Consider the following 25,790-nt stretch of genomic DNA (forward strand, 5'->3'; position numbering starts at 1 on the left):
CAAAGGGGCCAAGCCAGGTGGTACAGGCTGAGCAGGACCCCAAATTCCAGGTCTGACTGGGCTACAAAGAGAACTCAAGGAAAGCCAGGCGTGGTGACACATGGAGGCAGAAGCCGATCTCCTTGACTAACATGGAGTTTGGGCCAACCCGACTGCAGAATGAGAGCCTACCTGTGTAGCTTTGTAGACCAGGCTGGCACAGAGATCTGCCTGCTTCTGCCTTCCGAGTGCTGGGATTAAAGGTGTGTGCCACCATCGCCTAGCCTAAAGGCTCTTTTTAAAAAAATGTGTGTGCTCATGTGCACATGTGATATCATGTAATAATAGGTATGAGAAGGTCAAGGGACAACTTGTGGAGTCAGTTTCTTCTTCCACCATGAGAATCCAGGGGATTGAACTCAGGTAATGAGGCTTGGCCACAAGCACCTTAAAACCTCTGAGCCATCTTACCAACCCGTAAATACACTTTTGGAGGGTTCTATACACAATTCTTAAAATGGTAATCTTTAAATGAAAACCAGTAGAGCGTTAAAATGTCTAACTACTAACTCTCAGAACCAATGAAAAACACTGCATTCAATGAGGTAGCATCTTAGTTACCTGGAAATGTCTCCCCAGTACCATTCTGCATCTTGAAGAGAAATGAAACTGTCCTTCATTCCATTTGTAGCTGCGGATGTCATTGGCTTCGGTGGCTTTGGTGGAAGAGCTAGAAGAGAAATGTATGTTATTTTGTATATGCCAACAATTCATTTTCTAATTTCCTTGCCCAGGAACAGCTCCTTAACCGATATGCAATAAGATTCCAACAACTACCAGTCAGCCCAGCTGACATGTTAATGTTAGCCAGGGGACTCCTGAAACACTATGGATAGTCGCCTGAAAAGTGAAGGTCTCTCCTCCTCATAAAATACCTTGTACTCCAGCACGCATTTAATCCCAGCACTGGGGAGGCAGAGGCAGGCAGATCTCTGTGAGTTCAAGGCCAGCCTGGGCTACAAGAGTTCCAGGACAGGCTCCAAAGTTACAAAGAAACTCTGTCTCAAAAAACCAAAAAGAAAAGAAAAAAGAAAAATGAAAAGAAAAAGAAAATTCCATGAGACACTATTTTGTGGTAATTCTAACTAAAAAGACAGAGCAGCAAATGAGTGAAGACAGGAGGAAGGCTCGCCTCTGTTCTACAGATAGGGATATAAGACAACGAGCTTCTCAAAGAACAGCCTGTCTGCCTCAAAAGCTAAGCAGACACCTGGTGTCTCAACAATTTTACATATTCAAGAAAAATGAAATATATCCACAGAAAAACCTGTATATAATGTTCATATCTGAACAACCTGTAATCACCAAAAGTGGAAATAACAAGCATTTATACCAGGAGATGAGGCAAATTGTAATTTATATCTGTATAAGAGATATTATTCAACAATGAAAGTAATGAAGCAGTGATTACAGAATAGAGCATAAATGGGTTGAAACTTAAAAACTTAAACTTAAAAAGCTAATCGTGATCACATTATTGTTAGGCCCAAAGGGAAGTCCATTTCCCTGAACTCCAAAAGAAAGAAGGGGCCGTGTCTATTCACATACCAAAGCACATGCTGGCTTCCAGGCTCCCTCAGTATAACAAGTCCTGTCACAAGCTTCAAGGTCCCTGCTGGCCTCCTAGCCCTGCTCACCTGCTCCCCTACTATAAACTCACTCCAGCTCAGGAGCTTTCCTCTCCCTACTACTCATTCTCCTTATAACCCTGCTATTTCCGCCGTGTTCCCTCTTCTTTTTTGACCTCCCCATCGTCTAACTCTGTCTCCCTCCTCCCCTTCTCTCTGTACCCCCAACACACACACCTGTTCCTGCTTCTCTCATGGCCAGGTCCAGTTTGCTAGTCACGTTCAATCTACTGTTTTTCTCTCTCTGCTCTGAATTCTTCTAGGTCCCTCTAGCTGTTCTCTCTTATATCTAAAATAAAAACCCTCCACTTAACCATGCCATCAAGTGTCATGTCATCCGTTTATACATCTGATGTCAAGACACCCAGGAGGCATAAGCAGGTCCTTTCCAAGGGGCCCAGCCTCTCCTAACTGAACCAAACTACTAACCTGGCTTTGGGCCATTTGTGTCGGCTCTCTTCTGCCTCCCACCATATTGGACTCCAGACTTTAGAGTCTGCCTCTTCAACCACTAACTCCCTCCAGCTGCCTTCTCCTAGGACTAAGGTAAGTGTCGCCTCAGAGGTGCCAGCTCTGTCTCTGTCAGCTACTAAAGCCTTCTACTAGCCAAAACAATCCTGTAAAAGAACTTCTGGAGGCATCACAATTCCTGACTGCAAACTCTACTACAGAACTACAATACTGAAAACAGCCTCATATTGGCATAAGAACAAACAGGAGAACCAACGGAACCAAATAGAAGACCCAGATATCAATCAACACATCTTCAAACACCTGACCTTTGGTAAAGAAGCAAAAAATATCAAACGGAAAAAAGAAAGCATATTTAACAAGTGGTGCTGGCATAACTGGATATCAACATGTAGAAGAATGAAAATAGACCCTTATCTATCACCATGCACAAAACTCAAGTCTATATGGATCAGAGGCCTCAACATGAAGCCAGCCACACTGAACATAACAGGAAAGAAAGTGGGAAGTACACTTGAACGCATTGGCACAGGGAACCACTTCCTAAATATAACCCCAGCAGCACAGACACTGAGAGAAACATTAATAAATGGGACCTCCTGAAACTGAAAAGCTTCTGTAAAGCAAAGGACACAGTAAACAAGAAAAAATGACAGCCTACAGAATGGGAAAAGATCTTCACTAACCCCACATCAGACAGAGGGCTGAGCTCCAAAATATACAAAGAACTCAAGAAATTGGACACCAAAAGATCACATAATCCAATAAAAAAAGTGGAGTACAGACCTAAACAGAGAACTCTCAACAGAGGACTCTAAAATAGATGAAAGACACTTAAGGAAATTTTCAACATCAGAGAAATGCAAATCAAAACAACTCTGAGATTCCATCTTACACCTGTAAGAATGGCCAAGATCAAAAACACTGATGACAACTTATGCTAGAGAGGTTGTGGAGAAAAGGGAACACTTCTGCATTGCTGGTGGGAATGCAAGCTGGTACAACCCCTTTGGATGTCAGTGTGGTGATTTCTCAGAAAATTAGGAAACAACCTTCCTCAAGGCCCAATAATACCACTTTTGGGTATATATCCAAAGGATGCTCAATCGTGCCACAAGGACATGTACTCAACTATGTTCATAGCAGCTTTGTTTGTCATAGCCAGAACCTAGAAACAACCTAAATGCCCCTTGATCAAGGAATGAATAAGGAAAATGTGGTACATTTACACAATGGAGTACTACAAAGCAGAAAAAAATGACAGCTTGAATTTTGCAGAAAAATGCATGGAGCTAGAAAACATTATTTTGAGTGAGGTAACCCAGACACAGAAAGACAATTATCACATGTACTCACTCATAGGTGGTTTTTGAACATAAAGCAAAGAAAGCCAGCCTACAAACCACAATCCCAGACAATTTAGACAACAATGTAGACACTAAAAGAGACTCACATAGATATAATCTACATGGGAAGTAGAAAGTATAAAAAGACAAGATCTCCTGAGTAAATTGGGAGCATGGGGACCTTGGGGAAGGATTGAAGGGGGGAGGGGAGAGGCAGGGAGAAGAGCAGAGAAAAATGTAGAGCTCAAAAAAATCAATAAAAAAATCATTCAAAAAATTATATTTCAGAGTTTGAATCTTCAACTTAGAAATAATCTGAACTAATATGATTGCTTAATAAATATCGAAAAGCAGAACAGTTGTAAAATGTCTGTGGTATTTGAATGAAACTGGCCTCCATAGGGTCATATACTTGAACTCTTCGCCCTCCAGTTGGCAGAACTACGTGGGAAGAATAGAGTTCTGACACTGGGGTAGGTGTCTAAGTTTTAAAGCTAACACTGTCCCTGTGCTCTTGCTCTATATCCTGTTTGTAGATGGGACATAAGCTCTTAGCTAGTGCTCCAGGGTCATGCCTGCTGCCTGCCTATTGCCATGTCCCCACCATGAAAAACATGGACCTACCTTCTGAAACAGTAAGCCCAAATAAACTCTTTCTTCTGTAAGTTGCCTTGGACATAATGCTTTCACACCAACAGAAAAGTAACTAAGGCAATGTATTAATATTTTCAAAGAGCTTTATGTATAATATTAAAATCATGCATGAGTAAGAAGGGTTTTCACAGTTTTGGTTTTCACAAAGCAAACTAATGAATTTTTCTTAAATATTGTGTTTGCATGTGTGCCTGAGTGTATATGTGTACCACATGGGTGGTGAAGAAGCCTGTACAGGTTAGAAGAAATGCTGGATCCCTGGAACTGGAGTTACAGATGGTTGCGAGCCACATGCTACTGCTGGAAACTGAACCAAATCCTCTGCAAAAGCAATAAGTGTCTTCAACTGTTAAGTCAGCTCTCCAGCCCCTCAAAACACTCAATTTTAATACAACACTATCAAAAATTCCTCAATATGATTTTAGAGTCCATATTTCAACTAACCTTTGGGAAAATTATAATTTGGAAAGTTTTGTGTGGTATCAAGGAGAAATTTAATTAAATTAACCATTAAAATATAGTACCTTTTTGCAACTAGTTAGCTATCTGTATGAAGCTGGATTTTCTTCAAATATTTCAATAAAAGCCATGCATATAGGCACACACTACCCAGGACACTGAACTGAAGCAATAGGTTCATGAATTTGAGGCCATACAAGTATACATGAGACTTCTCAAATAATTGGGGTGCTGGAGTAATGCCTCGGTGGTTCAGAACACTGGCTGCTTTCCCAGAGGGCCTGGTTTTGATTCCCAGCCCGCACAGTGACTCACAGCTCTCAGTTACTCCAGTTCCAGGGAATCCAATGCCCTCATCTAGCCTCGTGGGCACAGGCACACAATGTGGTACACAGACACACAGGTAGGCAAAACACCTATACACATAAGCAGAAAATAATTTTTAAGTTAAAAAAGAAAAGAATGGGCCAGGTGGTGGTGGTACACACCTTGCATCCCAGCACTTGGACCAGCCTGGTCTACAGAGCGAGTTCCAGGACAGGCTCCAAAGCTACAGAGAAACCCTGTCTCGAAAAAACAGAAAAAAAGAGTAAAGAATGAAAACAAAACAATACAATAAAACAGGCTGAAAGAAGCACAGGGGCAGAAGAGATGGCCCAGTATCTATTCTAAAGGAGATTTTTTTTTAAATTATTTATTTATTATGCATACAATATTCTGTCTGTGTGTATCCCTGAAGGCCAGAAGAGGGCACCAGACCTCATTACAGATGGTTGTGAGCCACCATGTGGTTGCTGGGAATTGAACTCAGGACCTTTGGAAGAGCAGGCAATGCTCTTAACCACTGAGCCATCTCTCCAGCCCTATTCTAAAGGAGATTGCAATGTCCCTTGATACTTCCCTTTTTTAGTTTCTCAAATTTGGTTTTTAAAAATTTCTTAGCTAGGCCTGGTGATGCAGGCCTGTAGTCCAGCATTTAACAGGCTTTAGCAAGAGAATTCAGAATTCCAGGCTTGGGCTAGATAGTAAGAGCCTGTTTCAAAAACAAAGCATATTTACCCTTCAAAATAGTAAATCCTTTCACCCACAAAAGTCCTTAATATGAAAAACCCTCAGCTTAAGAAAATGTTAAAATTAAGAAGAAAAAAAAAGAAAAATTTCCATTCACTTCTCAGTTGTACAGAACTAGAATACTAAGGCTACTTAAACATAAAGAAACTAAAGGATTATCCAGTATAAATTTCATCAAAAGCAAATGAATTACCAATAAAAGACACACCAAAAACCCGAAATGTTTTGTCAAATGATAAATTCCAATAGAAAGTTTTAGTCATGGTATTACGACTGATCATGTTAGTAGAACCATATTCTGAATTTCTGAAAACATTTACATCAACTTTACTAATCATTGTTAAGAAACAAACAAAAAGAACCTCATACATATTATTTATAAATAACTTGGTAATATTGCCTGGTCTAAAAAGCAAGTTCTAGCCAAGTGGTGGTAGTGCACTGGACAATTCAAGATTATCCTTGACTATGTAAAATTGGAGGCTAGCATCATAAGAGACTGTCTCAAAAACAAAAGGCATGGTGGTGCACATCTTCAGTTCCAGTACTCAGGAGGCAGAGGCAGGCAGATCTCTGTGAGTTCAAGGTCAGCCTCGTATACAAGAGTTAGTTCCAGGACAGGTTTAAAAACTACAGAGAAAATCTGTCTCAAAAAACAAAAAATAAAAATATAATAATAATTTTTTGTCCGGCAATCTTGTCTACTTCCAATATCCAGGAGGATAACTATATGTTTTTCTTTGGGTTCACCTTCTTATATAGCTTCTCTAGGATTTTACGAATTATAGGTTCGATGTCCTTTATTGGGGTGGGATGGGGGGATGGGGGATGGGGAGAGAAAAGTGTGAAGTGGAGGATGGGAAGAGCTTGGGGGAATAGGATGGTTGGGATATAGGAAGGGTGGATATGGGAACAAGGAATTATATATCTTACTTAAGGGAGCCATTCTAGGGTTGGCAGAGACTTGACTCTAGAGGGGTTCCCAGGTGTCCAGGAAGACGCCCCCAACTAGTTCCTTGGGCAGCTGAGGAGAGGGTGCCAGAAATGTCCAGATCCTATTGTCATACTCATGAATATCTTGCATATCACCATAGAACCTTCACCTGGCATTGGATGGAGAAAATGACAGAGCCCCACATAGGAGCACCAGACTGAGCTCTCAAGGTCCTGATGAGGAGCAAAAGGAGGGAGATCATGAGCAAGGAAGCCAGGACCGCAAGGAGTGCTTTTACCCCTTGAGACGGTGGGACAGATCTAACGGGAGACCACCAAGTCCAGTCGGAATGGGACTGATGGAACAGGGGACCAAACCGGACTCTCTGAATGTGGCTGACGGTGGAGGAGGACTGAGAAACCAAGGACAATGGCAATGAACATGAACTCTACAGCATGGACGGGCTCACTGTGAGCCTTGTCAGTTTGATTGCTCACCTTCCTGGACTTAGGGGGAGCTGGGAGGACCTTGGACTTAACATAGTGAAGGGAACCCTGATGGCTCTTTGTCTTTGGAGAGGGGTGGAGTGGGAGTATGGGTGGAAGGGAGGGGAGGGAAGAGGAAGGAGGAGGGGAGGAGATGGAAATCTTGAATAAAAAAAATGAGAAAAAGAAAAAAATAAATAAATAATGGGCTCTTGATGGGTCTGTGGATAAAGTAAAAAAAATGAAGAAGAAGAAGAAGAAGAAGAAGAAGAAGAAGAAGAAGAAGAAGAAGAAGAAGAAGAAGAAGAAGAAGAAGCAGCAGCAGCAGCAGCAGCAGCAGCAGCAGCAGCAGCAGCAGCAGCAGCAGCAGCAGCAAGTTCTAGGACAATCTGGACTGTTACACAAAGAAACTGTCTCAAAAAAAAAACAAAAAAAAAGAAACAAAAAATTAGGTATTATAAAAGGTTCAAAATGTAAAAGTAATAAAATAAAATAAAATAAAGTAAGTTTTTAAAATATATTCCCTAGGGCTGGAGAGATGGCTCAGAGGTTAAGAGCATTGTCTGCTCTTCTAAAGGTCCTGAGTTCAATTCCCAGCAACCACATGGTGGCTCACAACCATCTGTAATGGGATCTGGTGCCCTCTTCTGGCCTGCAGGCATACACACAGACAGAATATTGTATACATAATAAATAAATAAATAAATAGATAGATAGATAGATAGATAGATAGATAGATTTTTTTAAAAAATAAAATAAAATATATTCCCTAAACCAAAAAAATTTTATTTTAAAGGCAGAAAAAAAAAACTCCAACAAATTAGAAGGAAAAAACTGCTTAATCAAGTTACTCTGGGAGAAAGGGAAGCTATAGCAAAAGAAAATATGTTATTTTAATTAAATTTTCAACTCTTTGAAAGCTGAAAAACAAAATTGTAGAAACAGAAGAAACAAAAAATATTCATCTTTCTAAGAGAACAAAAGACAGCTTTAGTCAACTTGTTTTACAAAGACAATGATTAAACACAATCTTCCTCAGCATCAGTGAGCTGCCACATCCAATCCAGACTTCACTGAACACGTGGCATGCAGCATGACTTACAGAACAATGTTGCTCATGCAAGGACAAACGGAATTCCCCCTGGCAGAAAGATTTCTGCTCCTTCATAACACTAACCTGTCTTATGCCCCAAACAGTCTGCTTTGTGAACTAAATCCCAATCCCTCATCAGATGTTGCTGGCAACACTAATCTCAGAGTGAAGATATTAAAAGCCAATCACTACACAGAATGTGTACTGTAGATTAGTGACTTCGAGGCAAAAATCTGTGGTTTCTGGCAGGCAGTTTGGTTGAGTTTCTGGCTCAACAAAACTAAAGTATCATTTTATTGGTTTTTAAAAAATTATTTATTCTTATCTTATGTGCATTGATGCACCTGTATGTATGTCTGTGTGAGGGTGTCAGATCTTGGAATTACAGACAGTTGTAAGCTGCCATGTGGGAGCTGGGAATTGAACCTAGGTCCTCTGGAAGAGCAGTCAATGCTCTTAACTGTTAAGCCATCTCTCCAGCCCCTCATTTTATCTTTGAAGACATTTGTTTTCTTTTGTTTGTTTTTCGAGACAGGGTTTCCTCTGTGGCTTTGGAGCCTGTCCTGGAACTAGCTCTCGTAGACCAGGCTGACCTCGAACTCACAGAGATCCGCCTGCCTCTGCCTCCCCGAGTGCTGGGATGAAAGGCGACATTTATTTTCTTTAAATTGCATTTTTTCTCAGCAGTCCTCATTGTCCACCATGTTCAGGGGGACCGGTTTTATCTCATGCTTTTTCAGTCCCAGTCCAGCTGGGCTTGGTAAACTCCGAATGGATCAGCCCCACCATCTCAGTGGGTGGGAGCACTCCTCGCAGTCCAGACTTCCTTGCTCATGTTTTCCCTCCTTCTGCTCCTCATTTGGACCTTGGGCGCTCAGTTCGGTGCACCAATGTGTGGCTCTGTCTCTATCTCCATCCATCGCCAGATGAAGATTCCCTCATGATCCTGACTTTCTTTCTCATGTTCTCCCTCCTCCTGCTCCTGAGAAGCCAAGGACAATGACAAGGGATTTGGACCCTACTACACATACTGGCTTTGGGGGGGTCTGGCCTGTTTGGATGCTCACATTCCTAGACCTGGATGGAGGGGGGAGGAACTTGGACTTCCCATAGGGCAGGGAACCCTTACTGCTCTCTGGACAGGAGAGGGAGGGAGATTGGAGAAGGGAGGGGGTAAATGGGAGGCAGGGAGGAGGCAGAAATTTTTAATGAATAAAAAAATTGCATTTTTTCTTTTTTTTCTTGAGACAGGGTCTTTCAACATTCTAGACTGTCCTTGAACAGAGATAGCCAAGGAGGATCTTTATTTACATGTCTCTTTTTGAGACACAGCCTCATTTTGTGGTCACAGCTGGCCTAGAACTCACTATGCAGACAGCTGGCCTCACACTCAAGAGATCCAACTGCCTCTGCCTCCAAGTGCTGAAATTAAAAGATGGATGTCATCAAGCACATCTTATTTTTTCTTTTAATATATGTCTTTTTAAAAGACTACTTCATGGTGCTGAAGAGATGGTTTGGTGATTAAAAGTGCCCTGAGCCAGTTGTGATGGTGTGTACCTTTAATCCTCACACTAAGGAAATAGAGGCAGGCCAATCTCTGTTGGTTGGAGACCAGCCTGCTCTACAGATGAGTTCAGAGACAGCCAGGGATAGATAGATAGATAGATAGATAGATAGATAGATAGATAGATAGATAGATAGATAGATAGATAGATAGATAGATAGATAGATGTGCTTACTTTTCTTACAGAGAATCAAAACTTAGTTCCCAGCACCCACATGGTAGCTCATGGCTACTACCTGTAACAACTCCAGTTCCAGGGGGATCCTATACCCTCTTTTGGTCTCCACAGGCTCCTGAATACAAGGCGCATATAACTTATAAAGGCTCACTCTTACACAGAAATAAAAAACAAAATATTTTAAAACATTTTAAAGACTATCTCATACTTTAAAATAAACAATTTCAACAATTAGGAGAAAAAAAACCCAGCACCTATAGGGTGAGGCAGGAGAATTGTGAATTTGAAGCCAGTCTGAGCTATATTGAGACCATGTCTCAAAAAATAAAGAAAAATAGTTGTTTACAAAAGCAGAGCTAGGGGACTGGTAGATTCTGCCTAGCACTTAAAGGTGAAAGCAAGAGGATCTGAAAGTCAAGGTCACCTTGAACTACGTGAGGGAAAAGATCATATAAACAAAAAAATAGTAACCAGGATTAAGGGGTTGAGAAAAGATGGGTAAGGGGGCCCGGCATGGTGGTGGTTAATCCCAGCACTCGGGAGACAGAGGCAGACCTAGCTCTGTGAGTTCAAGGCCAGGCTGGTCTACAAGTGCTAGTTCCAGGACAGGCTCCAAAACTACAGAGAAACCCTGTCTCCCCCCAACCCCCCCCCAAAAAAAAGGGATGGGTAAGGGGTATAATGTTTCAGAAGTTAGCTTTCTTAACCTATTCTATTCTTTTTATCTTAACAGATAAGTTCTAATAAGGTGTATCAAATATCCATTGAACCACTAAAGGTATAATCCACTCAATGGAGACTTATTTAAAAACTGGGCAGATTAACAATGATGACTTCTTTTTCCCATTTATTTATCTGTGTGTACTTGCCTGGCACAAAGGTCAGAGAATAGCCCACGGGAATTGGCTCTCTCCCTCCACCATGTTCTAATTATATTATCAGGCTTGTTGGCAAACGCCTTCACCCTCTGAACCATCTCACCACCCATGGTGACTACTTCTTAAAGAAAAACGTATTGAGATGGTCATCACAGGCACCTCAAACATAAAATCCACAAACAGCAATCCCTACTTTAATTATTAGCAGGGTACATCATTCTTATCAAATCCTATGAGTTATTGTAAAATGTTTTCTATTCAAATGTCCCTTCCAAATATAAAAGTATCAAGGACAAGTTGTATTTGATGGTACACACCTTAAACCCCAGCACTCAAGAAGCTGGGGCAGATGAATTTCTTGAGTTTGAGGCCAATCTGGTCTACACAGTGAGTTCCTAGCCAGTCAGGAGTACACAGTGAGATCTGTCTGTGGTATGTGTTCAAATGTGTGCAAGAATATATGAGTATCGGATCTCTGTGAGTTTGAGACCAGCCTGGTCTACAAGAGCTAGATCCAGGACAGGCTCCAAAGCCGCAGAGAAACCCTGTCTCGAAAAACCAAAAAAAAAAAAAAAAAAAAAAAAAAAAAAGAATATATGAGTATCCAAGCATATATGTGGATGAAGACTAACATCAAAGTTTTCTCCAAAAATTCCCAGTTTCTTTTCTTTTGGGGGTTTTTTGAGACAGGGTTTCTTTGTGCAACCCTGTCTGTCCTGGAACTTTCTCTGTAGACCAAGCTGGCCTTGAACTCACAGAGATCTGCTTGTGTCAGCCTCCTGGGTGCTAGGATTAAAGGCATGCGCCACCACTGCCCAGCTCTACTTTATTTTTTCTGCTGTTTTTTTCCTTTTTTGATTTTTGTTCTTATTTATTGGTGTTTAGGCTCCATGTAGGTCCTTCCAGTATGTGCATGTAGTGCCTATAGAGTCCAGAAGAAAGCATCAGATTTCCAGGAACTGGAGTTACAGACAGTTGCTAGTGGCCACACAGGTGCTGGAAATCCAAAGCCAGGGTCTTCTAGAAGAGCAGTCAGTAAGGACTTTTAACGCTGAAGCCATCTCTTCAGCATCTCCAACTTATTGAGGCAGGGGCTTTCAAATGGACCCAGAGCTCTCTGATAATGATATAGACACCTTGTTCCAGGGATCCCATCTTCCAAGGACTACAGAATTACAGGTGGAACAAGATGCCTGCCCTAAACCTCTTGTTGCATGCAAATGTTTTGCCCACTGAACCATGTCTTCGGTCCTTACACTTCATTTTCATCACCAATAAAGTATTACTAATAATTCCTATGAAATGACTGCTTATATGCAAATAAGTATATCCAATACTCTGATCTGAAGAATGTCTTCATGACTATACTCAAAATCTCTAGAATATTACAATTGGTCATTACTAAGATTTTATACAATAATTAATACCTTTACTTTCCTATTGCATAAAAACACTTCTATGAACTTTCAAATAAAATGCTAATGGTCAAAATGAATGTAAAACCTCCTTAAATGTCCCTCAATGCTCAACACTGCCTTGCCAGCATCTAGCTAGCTCCTTGCTCTTTCATCACATCCCTGCATGAAATCCCAGAAGCCTGTTCTACTATTACTATGCCACAACTTCTGAATTCTGCTGAAGGAAATCATAAGATTGAAAATTCATGCCACTGCCAATTTACAGTTTTTAATGGTAACTGAGATTACCATTCTGTAATCATTTATCCATATGCCTCTAAGCAATGACCTTTTCCACCCCATAGAGTGATCAAGGGTCATTCTAATCTAAAGCTTACCAACTTCTTATCCATGGGGGATATGTCCCAAGATTTTAAGTGGATGCCTAAAATCATAGATAATACCTGACTCTAATAGACATTATTTTTCCTGTGACAAAGTTTAACTTATACAGAAAATATAAGAGATTAAGAAAATACAAAAAATACAATATACTGTAATAAAGGTTCTATGAATGTGGTCCCTCTTGAAATATCTTAGTATACTGCGAGATGATGATGTACAATGCCTAAATGATGGGTAGAGTGGCCTGAATGAGGAGGCACTGATTGCACTACAATTAGGCTACTATATAAAAGTTAACTGAGCACAAGTCCTAAGATATCCCAACCGTTGATCTAATAATCAAAATGGTTACTAAATGACCAACAAGGCCTATGCTTGACAAAGGAGAGGATTCATGCCCCATGCATGACAGAATGGGACATTATGAGCTTTCATCACACTACTCAGGACAACACACAATTAAAATGTATTAACTGTTTCTAGAATTTTTCATTTACTAGTATCAGACTGCAGTTGACTACAAGCACCTGAAACCACGAAAACCAAAGCACAGATAAGTGAGAACTATGCTCTATTTCTTCTCTCACAACAGTCCTTTAGCAGAAGAAATAATTCTGGTGTCACCCACTTTGTCATCCACCCTGCATTCTTCTGGAAGCACAAGCTCAGCCTTCTAAATGTTAGACAAAGGATTCTCTCTTCCTTCCCCAAGCTAATAATCCCTTCACATCTTCAAATCCAGCACCTTCCTGTCCATAGTCACAAAGTCCCATTGCTTTCCATTTTTATCTCTATAAAGCCTATCAAAATATGAAACAAGTTCAACTTTAATTTTTTTAAAATCTGTTTCTCAGGACAGGAATGTCCTTGCCTAGAATGTGTAAAGCCCTGACTGCACACCAGCACCACATAAACCAGGCATGGTGGTACATGCTTGTAATCCTAAACATCAGGAATTGGAGGCTGGAGAATCCTAAATTCAAGGTCATCATGGCTACATAGCAAGTTCAAGGCTAGCCTGAGCTACATGAACCCTGCTCATAAAAAAAAAAAAATCCACGAAAAAAACCCGTTCTTCAGCTCCACTTCTCTCTCTGGTTATCTTTAATGTTTACATCATAAAAGTTTTCTAGACTGGAGAGATGGTACAGTGGTTAAGAGTGCTGACTGCTCTTCCAGAGGTCCTGAGTTCAATTCCTAGCAACCACTTGGTGGCTCACAACCATCTATAGTGGGATCTGATATCTTCTTCTTGCATAAAGTCATACATGCAATAGAGCTCTCATATAAATGAAATAAATCTTAAAAAGAAAAAGAAATCCCTTTCTAAAAAAAAGTTTTCTAAAGGTGATCTATATTTCCTGTCCATTTGCTCACCTCATATTTACTCTCAGTCTGTTACTCTGACTTCTATTCCACTCACCAAGCATGTCTTATTAAGGTCCTCCTTACAGAAAAGTACAGTAGAATCTACCTTTCTTTCACATAACCATCTTGGGTTTTATACTAGTAAGGATCTTTTTCTGTTTGAAAATGCATCCATGGGTTTTCCTGGTTATTTTCTTAACTTCTCTGCTTATTCTGAGTCTCAAAACAAACCACCCTGGCTTAGCAGACTATTTTAAAAGTTACCTAATACGTACAAGATAACGTCCAATCTCAACACAGCATACACAGCCCTACATAGTCTTGTCCTGACTACTCTTCCAGGCTCCTTTCCCAGTACTCTTCCACAGGCACTTTTCACCCTAAATACCAAAATACCCACAGCTCAGCCAAACACACACCTCTCTCACGGCTCCTACACTTCACACAACACCCAACCTTACCCTTCTTTTTCCAACCTCACTCTCTTTTCCAACTTTTGTTTTGTTTTGTTTTTGTTTCAAGACAGGGCTTCTCTATGTAGTCCTGGCACTTGCTCTATAGACCAGACTTGCCTCCAACTCAGAGATCTGCCAGCCTTTAGTCTGAACTTTAATCCCAAGTGCTGGGATTAAAGGTGTGTGCTACCATGTCCAGCTTGGGTTCATGAAATTTTATTCTTAAATTGAGAGTGGTAGAATAAAATATCCTCAAAAAATGTCCACATGCTATCCCCGGAAGCCTCTGAGTATGTTTCATCACTTGGTTAAAAGGGCTCTGCAGAGGTGATTAAAATGAAGATTAGGGGGGGCTGGAGAGATGGCTCAGAGGTTAAGAGCACTGTCTGCTCTTCCAAAGGTCCTGAGTTCAATTCCTAGCAACCACATGGTGGCTCACAACCATCTGTAATGGGGTCTGGTGCCTTCTTCTGGCCTGCAGGCAGGCATACACACAGACAGAATATTGTATACATAATAAATAAATAAATATTTTTTAAAAAAATGAAGATTAGGTACATTAATTAGCACATGCCCATAACTTCAATACTCAGGAGGCTGGGAAGGAAGACCACAAGTCTGCGACCAGTCTTGACTTTCTAGTGAGAAACCATCTCAAAAAAATAAAGTAAAATTATTTAAAACATGAGTCTATTTTAGATGCACGTGGATCAAAAAATGACAAGAACTTTTATACAACGGAAGGAAGAATGGCTTGGTGGCACACACCTTTAGTCCCAGAACTCAGGAGGAGGTAGATCTGTTAGTTTGAGGCCAGCCTGATAAACATAGGGAGTTCCAGGACAACCAAGGCTAGAGTGAGCCCCTGTCCAAGAAAAAAAGTAAAATGGAACTAATATATAACAAAATACCTTATACTAACAAAATGAAACTAACATTACATGAAAATAATATAATTTATACTGTTTTTATGCTGAATAGAAAGAATAAAATATATTCTGCAGACAGAAATAATACATATCATTTAGAGATATAAGTATAAAGAAAAACAAGGAGTAATTACTATAAAAAGCCAAGTTAATAATTACCTCTGCCAGGATGAAGGATATAATTGGAAATAGGAGTGCCTGAGACTTCTGAGACACTGGCTATCTTCAACACCTTTATGAAGGTAGTGGTTACATGGTTGTTCACTTTACATCAATAAACTGCACATTCATGTTTTAGATATGTCCATATATATTTTACAAGAAGGTTAAATCACTCTATCAGTGAGGCCTTCTCTGACTACGCAAAATAAAACAGCAATTCCTTCTCAGCCCTCTACCTCCCTTAGCCAGTAACTATGTTTTCTATATTATCTCTACTTGTCAAACTATATTTACTACTTATTTGCATCCTGTTTTATCTCCTCCCATAAACAACACAAAGGTGGTTTGTTACCTTGCTACACCCCACTCTTTCTTTCCGGTCCACCTTCTGTGGCAGAGTCATCACCAAGATGCAGATTTCTGTAAAAATCCCTTTTCAAACAAACACTGATAGTTTATACCCTTTAAACTTGGTATGACTGACCTTTAGTAATACAGTACCAATTTACAACTTCACTAATCTGTCTACTCTCTTCTAGCCCAATAGCTTGCTTGTATTTTTTTATTCCTATCCCCAAGCTTTTGCTTGTACTGCTTCTCTTGTAGTGCATATTGTATACCACCACACCCACATCTTCAAATCACGACCCTGTGCTGGACATCTTTCCTTTTTAAAACCTAGTTTTAGAGATTCTAGTATTGTGTGGTTTTTGGTGTATGTCTGTAGCTTGTTATCTTTACATGAAATAATATATCTCATGAATGTAATTTCATTTATTTCTCCAATAATGTAAGTAAAAACTCATTTTTCTTTATATTTATTTATTTGAGACAGTCTCACTGTAGCCCTGGCTGTCCTAGAATTCCCTTAATTAGACTATACTGGCCTTGAACTCACAAGAGGTCTTGCTTTTGCCTTCTGAGTGCTGGAATCAAAGGTGTGCACTACAACCACACCCTGATCAATAATGTAAGCTTCTGTATGTGGCTCTCTTGCATCTTTCTCTTTTCTTTTTGGTGTGAGTATGTGTTGTGTGTGTGAGTTGTGGTGTGTTCTTGCTGTGGATGTGTACATGTTCGTGCATGTGTATATGTATCTGTGTGTCTGTGTTTGAAGGTAGCAGCTGACATTGGGTGTGTTCCTGTTCACTTTCTTCCCTCTTCCCTTCATTGTGGTTCCTTCTTTCCTTGAGCAGTCTCTTCATGAACTTGGAGCTCATATGTGCTCTGCTCCTGGGGCTTACAGAGTTAAACTGCTGCACCTGACTTTTATGAGGGTGCTGGGGATCTGAGCTCAGGTCCTCATGCTTGAGTGGTAGGTCTTGAGAGTGGCTGAGCCGTCTCTCTAACACTTGGTTCTTATTTTGTGTCTTCTTGTCTCAATATCTGGTGCTCATGTATTTTGCTAATCTTTTTTTAAAAAAAATATTTGTTTGTTTGTTTGTTTGTTTATTATATATACAATATCCTGTCTACAGGTATGCCTGCAGGCCAGAAGAGGGCACCAGACCTCATTACAGATGGTTTTGAGCCACCATGTGGGAATTGAACTCAGAACCTTTGGAAGATCAGGCAATGCTCTTAACCACTAAGCCATCTCTCCAGCCCTATTTTGCTAATCTTTTAAACTCAACCAGTTTCATTACGCTTTAAAATGTTTATATTATAATGAAGATTTATTTTAATAAAAGAAATAATAAAAAGTACATTACTTTTAGCAAGTTTTTATAGTTTGGATTAAAGCTTATTTTTGGAATTGAGAAATTAGAAATGAGTACGTATATTTTTCAGAGCTAAGTTAGTTTTATAATGCATAAGGCCAAATGGAGGCTTATGTTACCCAATGTGTTATGCCAATTAACTTCAGAATATGTAGAACTTGACATGGTAAGATCAACTATCAGCCCTATTAAAGATGACTTTCTAATTTTCTTGCTTTTGATATTTGTTGTTATATATATTTAAATATTTATTTTTATTTCATCTGTATGGATGCTTTGCCTGCATGTGTCTGTGCACACATGGGTGCAGTGGTCTCAGAGCCCAGAGGCAGAGCACTTGGAGCCGGAGTTACAGAACTGCCGTGTGGGTGCTGGGAATTTGATCCAGGTCCTCTGGAAGAGCAGCACTGCTTTAACAATTGAGCCATCTCTCCAGCCCCTGCTTATGCACATTTGTAAGTTTATGTAAAGAAAGAAGGTCATCTCTTCTCATAAAAGAGGCAGCAGTAGTGAAGTTCAACCCAAGTCATGGCATTGTGCATGGACCATACCAGCGTGTAATCTACCCTGTGATCTGGTGTTGAAGAGAAACAGTACAGCCAAAGTCAAGTACCATCTACTGTTATCTAGCCTTGGGTGACCAGAGCACATAGCCATGTAATCTTGAATTATATTAATTTCTAAAATTTATTAAAATTATTATTATTGTTGTTGTTTGTTGTTGAGACAGGCTTGATGACAGGCACCTTGACCCATTGACTGTACATAGTCCTGGCTGTCTTGGAACACTGACTGTGTAGACCAGGCTGGCCTCAAATTCATTGTAATCTGCTTGCTTCTGCTTCCCAAGTGTTGGAATTAAAGGCATGTGTTCACCACTCCCAGATAAAAATTTTATTTTTAAACTTATGATAAATCTGTCATGACTCAAAATTTATATTGTTTTTATTGAAACAAATTGCTTTCGAGTCTGTTCTTTTTTGTCTTATATTTGTTTTATTTTGTGTGTGTGTCTCATACATGTAGAGACCAAAGGACAGCTTTCAGGAGTTGGTTCTCTTCTGCCATGTGGGTTCTGGGAATAAGATTCAAGTCCTCAGGCCTGGTGGCGGGCAACTTGACCACTGAGCCATTTCTCTGTCCCTAGAGTTTGTTACTGTATTTGACTTTTTTTTTTTTTCAGAGAGGGTTTTGCTAATAGTCCTAGTTGGACTAGAGCTTGCTACAAAGCCTAGGCTGTCCTAAACTCACTGAGATTTGCTTATCCTCGCCTCCTGAATGATAGCTTAGAGGCTTGTACCACAATGACAGTCTGTATTAGATTTTTTTGAATTTCAGTTTTGTAGTGGGTATAATTTACTAATAAGTACTTTTTCTGCTATTAGGTTATGTTTCTTAAAAATAGTAACTGTTTTTCAGGGGCAGGTTGCACAGCTGATTCAAAATGGCGTAAGAATCAAAAATCTATCTTTCCATGCTTCACGGTTTGTTTATTTTAGCAGCTTAACAGTTTCAGTATCAAAAAACCCACGTATTTTGTTCAGTTCATATACTGCTCAAATCTTCCATGTTTGAGACTGGCTTAACCAAGTTTAAACCAATCAAGTTTAGTAAAATGGTTTCAGTGATTCTAAAAAACTCATACACAGTTTCTATAAGAAGACAGACATCTGCTCCTGTGGCTCAGTTTCCAGAGAGGAGACTCCAGAAACCTTTCCCAGACTTCTCTCTTGTCCTTTTGCCCACAGTCAGGTCATATGCTAGTTCCTGAGGCAATCACTGTAGATTACCCTTACACTAATTGTGTCCCTGAAAGTGGAATGGTGTTGGTTTCCCCTAAGGCATACTGTTGTAACCTGGAGGGATTCTATTAGGAAGAGAAGGAGGAAATGGGTCTTGGTAGGCTATCAGTGGCTATGATTTTGAAAACCATAGCTTTCTTTAAGATTATTTGTCTTTGCACATAAAAAGTATTAGAAAGTTATTTGTTCCCCTTTTTTAGAACTAAAATTTGGTGATGGGAAACCCATTTTTACTTTCTAAGAGTTCACAAGGCCAGATAGCACATATTAAGAGGTAAATAAAAGGACAGCAAAGTGGATCAGTAAAGAAGGGCATTTGCTACCAAACTTGGTCTGAGTTTGGTCTCTGGAATTCACATAGTAGAGTTACTCTCCAGCTTCCACATTTGTGCTGTGGCCTTTGAACACACAAATAAATGAATGAATTAAAGAACACAATGTGTCAATGTGAAGACTAAAGATTTTTTCCCTGCTGCACTTACAACGGTGTCTGGCAGGCAAACATTTGTTAAAAATACCAGTGAATTAATACACAAAGTAGGAGCTAGGGAGAGATGGCTCGGGGTAACATGTTAGCTGCACAAGCATGAGGACCTTGACTGTGGGTCACCAACAACGCACGTGAAAACCTGGCATGTCGATGCATGCCTGTACTCCCACTACCTGGAGGGAGAGCTCACTGGCCAGCTGGTATTAAAGGTGTGTGCCACCACTTCCTGGTCTTTATGACTAACTAGTGGCTTAGCTCTACACTCTGATCTTCAGGCAAGCTCTGTTTGTTAGATCACAAACAAAATATCACCACATCACTTTAAAACTGACTTGTTTTTTTCTAGTTTCTTAGCTTTATATGAATTAATTAAAGATTAAACAAAAACAATATATTTTTAATATTTTTCTCTCTTAAAGTGTTATGATTCTGACCTCTGAAATTTAGTTGCTTAGTAGAGGTATATTTGGCCTTAGTTATTTTAAAAAGACTACCGTAAGATATGATTATAAACAATTCAATATAAATCTAATTTGTACTCTAATTTACTTTAAAAGGTAACTTTAAGGGGCTGGAGAGATGGCTCAGATTGGCAGCTTTCCCGGAGGACCAAGGTTTGATTCTCAGCATCTACATGGTAGCTCACAACTATTGGTAACTCCAGTTCCAGGGGATCTGACACATTCTTTTGACCTCCAAGAGCACTAGCCATGCACATGCTACATAGGCATACATAGAGGAAAAACATTAATATACACAAAAATCTTTTTAAATTATTATTGGTTTTTTTGAGACAGGGTTTCTTTGTGTAGCCTTGGCTACCTTGAAACTTGCTATATAGAACAAGCTGCCCTCAAAGATCCATCTACATCTGCCTCTCAAGTGCTAGGGTTATAAGTGTACACTTTTATGCCAGGTCCTATTTCTCTTTAATCCATGTATTTATCATTTTGCAACCAGTTAAACAGTGCTAAGCATCTGCTGATGAGACCAGCAGTCTAACCCTAAATCTATTTAGGGCCTTTCAGGATTTGAACCTCATCTGCCTATCTGACACATTTACCACACTTTCCACCTCATGTATCTTTTAACAAAAGCTAAGAGTACATTAACCCATGATGCACTGAGGCTGTTAATTCTCCATTATCTTGACAGTAACACATACATTCCTCCTCCTGCTTATATAATTTTACTATGATTCAAAACATTTGATCTATTACTATTTACTAATAGTATTGGAGATTCAGCAATTATTGAATCAGTCCATATCCTAATGGAATTTATAGCCTAATAATGGATAAAGAAGCTAAACTACTACTAATAAATACAAATAATTTAAATAGGTGGATAAGAAAGATAGGTAAAGGTACAGCATAACAACCTGAGCTCAATCCCAGAGACCACACGTACACACCTGTGAACACATCACACACCTGTGAACACATCACACACCTGTGAACACATCACACACCTGTGAACACATCACACACCTGTGAACACATCACACACCTGTGAACACATCACACAGCAGCACTTTTGTTTCTCTTCCATGTGGCCGCATGTTTTGGCTTTTAGAAGCTATCTGCTTAATTTTAAAAGTGCCACTGGATAATTTAGACTTGTGGGGCATTAATTCAGAACTTGGGGTTAGTCTTTCTCCAAATAATGACAAACTGTAAGAACATCTATTATATGTCTTACTGGGATTGCTCTGAGCTGTTCTTTGGTTCAGCAATGGAAATTTAGAGTTGTCAGATAAAATGCATGTTATGTGTCTCATACAATAAATATTTGGGACATACTATACTAAAAATCACTGTTTATTTGAAATTCAAGTTTAGATGGGCATTGTGTATTTGTTAAATCTGAAAGTCCTAATTTAGGGAGAGGCTGCTGACAAGACTGTGTTTTCTATACAGTGATGTGTGACTTAATGCAGTAGATACTGAATAGAAAATTCAAAAGGTAGCTGCCGTTGGCTCCTGGGATTACAATTATCCTCATTCACAGGAGGTAAAGATTATATTACATAACATACCACAAAAAGCATGATCTTGACAGTAATTAGACCATCTTTGTGTTTTAAAGATTACTTTTACAATCTGGGTAGCTTTCTTGTCAACACAATGGCTATTAGAACTACTTCAAGGGTTTGTTAAAACACATTATTGCTTGGATTTACCTTCAAAGTTTCTGTTTGAGGAGGTCTGGGGTTGAGTTATAGGAATTTGTAACAAGTGCTTAGGTGAAACTGACTTTGCTAGTCACAAACTACACTGTTAGAATCACTGTTATATATCAAGCCTGTTCCTGGAACCGAGGAACAGCTTTGTCCCACCTAAATTCCTTACCAATGTCGGGAAGGAACAAGGCATTCTGGAGAGAAAATAACTATGTCCAGTAAAAAGAAAAAAGAAGACTTCTATTTTTTGAATATCTACTTTCCTTCCCTTTTATTAGCTTCTTGATTTTTAAAAGTAATTCCCCCATACCTTTTTCAATCAGTATGAAATAGGTGGGGATGACCTAATCTATGGTCTAAAGCTGGCTTATGATCCACTCCTGATCAATAAGAGCAGTTGCTGGGTGATTAGCCTACCAGGGAATAAGGCAGTGATTTTGTAGTATAATCAATGAAATTCTATTTCCTGTCCTCATTAATGATCTGAAAAGGACAGAAGCCTTGTCTTCAGGGAACTCAGTCTCCAGTTAAGGAGACCTACACATTAACAACTATATGTAGTACTTCCTCTTCTAACTACATGTAGTACTTCCTCTTCTAACTACATGTAGTACTTCCTCTTTAACTACATGTAGTATTTCCTCTTCTAACTACATGTAGTACTTCCTCTTTTAACTACATGTAGTACTTCCTCTTATAACTACACGCAGTACTTCCTCTTATAACTACATGTAGTACTTCCTTTATAACTATATATAGTATTTCCTCTTATAACAAGATGTAGTAATTTCTCTTATAACTACATGTAGTACTTTCTCTTAGAACTATGTGCAGTACTTCCTCTTATAACTACACACAAAAGAAGTAAAGCTAGTTTTAGAGTTCATATCATCTATTTCTCGTGCTTGTGTTCTTTCTTTGAAGACTATCCTTTTTTTTTTTTTTCGAGACAGAGTTTCTCTGTGACTTTGGAGCCTGTCCTAGAACTAGCTCTTGTAGACCAGGATGGCCTCGAACTCACACAGATCCACCTGCCTCTGCCTCCCGAGTGCTGGGATTAAAGACTGCATCTTTTAAAACAATTATATCACAAACATATCTGTAATTTCTTTTTTATTAATTTATTAAATTTCTGTAACAGAGTCACATATATCCCAGATTGGTCTCCAATTCAATATGTAGCTGAGGTTGCCCTTAAATTTCTGATCAGTCCTCCAGACTCTACCTCCAATTGCGGAGGTATTCCCAATTTATGCAGTGCTAGACATAGAATCTAGGACTTGAATGGTAGTCAAGCACTCCTGATAACTGTCATATCCCCAGCCCTGTAATTCTTTTTCTACCTGTTTGTTAAATACAGAAACTATAAAGATAGCCCAGCATTTTTACATTCTAAGAAGAAATGTAAAACTATTTAGTATGAAAACAGCAATGAGAAGTTTAAACGGCACCGTCAGATGGGAGCTACCACAATTCTCCTAAAACAGTTGGAGAACTGTAATATAGTAAATGAAAACAATGGCCAAACATTTTCAATAAAATATTAAAAATTGGTATACCTTTTATACCATTTATTACACACTACAATATCTTTTTTGTTTGTTTGTTTTTCAAGACAGGATTTCTTTGTGTAGCTTTAGAGCCTGTCCTGGAACTCACTCTGTAGACAGGGAGTTCAAGGCTAGCCAAGGCTACATAGTGAAACCATATCACAGAAAACCAAAATGAAATAAAGCCAGGTGAGCTGCAATGAGACCTTGTCTTAAAAACTAACAAACCAGAGCTGTAAAGATGGCTAGGAAGTTAAGGGCACTTACAGCTCTTGCCATTTGGTTCCCAGCATCTCCTGACTCCAGTTCCAAGGGAGCAGTTGCTCTCTGACTTCCTGTAAACATGTGTTACATACAAACTATGGAGGCATGTAGGCATGTGCACACACAAATATATTAGTAAAAAAAAAACAATAAATCTTTCAAAAAGCAACAAGCCGTAAAGTATGGGAAGGAGTTGTCCTTGAGGTGTATGTAGCTCCTTTAGCAGAATCCTAGTATTGCATAACAAATCTTAAATTTAATCCCAAATACCACATAACCTGGGCTCACCTATATAATCCTAGCACTTAAGAAGTGAAGCAAAGACATAAAGCAAACCAGCCTACAATTCACAATCCCAGAAACCTAGACAATAAAGAGGACCCTAAGAGAGACATACATGGATCTAATCTACATGGGAAGTAGAAAAAGACAAGATCTTTTGAGTAAATTGGGAGCGTAGATCACTGAAGAGGGTAAAATGGAAGGGGAGGAAGGAGGGGAGCAGAGAAAAATATATAGTTCAATTAAAAGAATTTACAAAATCCTCCTCTCAAAAGACAAGTGAAACAAAGAAGATCAGGGTCATCCTCAGGTATGTGTCAAATTTAAAACCATCATGGCATACATGAGACTTTGTCTCAAACAAATTAAAAAGGAAGAAGAAGCCAGGCATTGGGGCTCATGCTTACAATCTCAGCATTCAGGATCAGGCAAAAAGCTGGCTGTAAATTCAAAGCCAGCTCTGTCTACATCAAGAAAACCTCTCAAAAAAGCAAATAAACAAAAGGAGGTCAGTGTGGTGGCTCAGCAGATTAAAGGTCCTTAAAGTAAGCGTGAAGACCTGAGATCAATTCCTAGGACCCAAATGGTAGGTAGGCTCAAACACTCTCCCATAAACTGTGCTCTGACACATACACACCCCAAACAAATAAATACAACTTTTGATTTGTTTTTTGGGGACAGGGTTTCTTGGCGTAGCCCTGGCTAACCTGAAACTCACTCTGTAGATCAGACTGGCCTTGAAATCAGAGATCTGCTTGCTTCTGCCTCCTGAAAGCATAAGCCTCCTCTGCAGGACTATCTTCTTCATTCCCATTCTCATTATCTGTAAAATTTTCCATAGGCTATGATAAATGGTACCTCAATGAACCAACAGCAAGAGCAATCATGCAGCTATCTGGCTATAAAGCTACATGTTAAAAGCATGCAAAAATACAAAATAGCATCATTTTTCTCACTAATTTTTTTTTTTTTAATTTTTTGAGACAGGGTTTCTCTGTGGCTTTGGAGCCTGTCCTGGAACTAGCTCTTGTAGACCAGGCTGGTCTCGAACTCAATTTCCTTTTTGTTTTGTTTTTTAGAAGAGTTTTTTTTATTTTAAATTATTAATATGTTATGTTTTTATTTTTAAATGAATTTCTTGAGAATATTATTTTAAGGTATATTACTTTTAAAGTTTATGTTGCATTTTTTAATTCCGTGAAGCTGTGATACTTTGTCTATCTTGACCACCTGATGGTATAATAAAGATCTAAATGGCCAATAGTGAGGCAGGAGAAAGGATAGGGTGGGGCTTGTAGGCAGAGAGAATAAATGGAAGGAGAAAATTGAGAGAAGGGGTTCTGGGGTAGCCTGAAGAGGAGAAGGACATCAGGGGCCATCCAGCCACCCATCAATCCACAGAATAAAGAGTAAGATTTAAAGAAGAGAATGGGTAAAACACAAAGAGTAGGCAGGATAATATAAGTTAAGAAAAAAGGGCAAGAAACAAACCAAGCTAAGGCTAGATGTTTTATAAATAAGAATAAAACTCTGGCTGGGTGGTGGTGGCATACGTCTTTAATCCCAGCACTCAGGAGGCAGAGGCAGGTAGATCTCTGTGAGTTTGAGGCCAGCCTGGTCTACAGAGGTAGTTCCAGGATTGGCTCTTTAGCTACTGAAAAACCAGTCTCAAAAAAAAAAAAAGTGATCCATTTGGGAGCTGGATGGTGGACTCCCCTCAAAGGAGTCCAAAGAGTATATCATATTATTATTTGAATTAATATTTTTCTTTTCCTGTTTTTAGAAATGGGGTCTCATGTAGCCCAGGCTTCTCTCAAACTCTTTTGTAGCTGAGTATACTCTCAAATTCCTGATCTTTCTGCCTCCACCACCATTCAGATTCTAGGTGCATGCCACCACATCTGGCTTGAATTAAGTATTTCTTTTTTTTTTCAGATAATAAACATTTATTTTTTTATTAAAAATTTCCGCCTCCTCCCC

The 25,790-nt window shown here is 39.4% G+C and overlaps 1 protein-coding gene across 2 annotated transcripts in view; it reads right to left on the reverse strand.

The window, feature by feature from the left end:
• The window catches only part of LOC119817743 (phosphatidylinositol 3-kinase regulatory subunit gamma), a 75,061-nt gene that overhangs the window by 40,816 nt on the left and 8,455 nt on the right, over positions 1-25,790 (reverse strand). For both annotated transcript variants that reach the window (XM_038335142.1, XM_038335143.1), the window contains one exon: positions 601-709. In XM_038335142.1, coding sequence (XP_038191070.1) covers positions 601-709 — 109 coding nt within the window. The remainder of the gene's footprint in view (positions 1-600; positions 710-25,790) is intronic.

Source organism: Arvicola amphibius, chromosome 6, assembly GCF_903992535.2.
Source record: "Arvicola amphibius chromosome 6, mArvAmp1.2, whole genome shotgun sequence".
In the NCBI taxonomy this organism is placed as follows: domain Eukaryota; kingdom Metazoa; phylum Chordata; class Mammalia; order Rodentia; family Cricetidae; genus Arvicola; species Arvicola amphibius.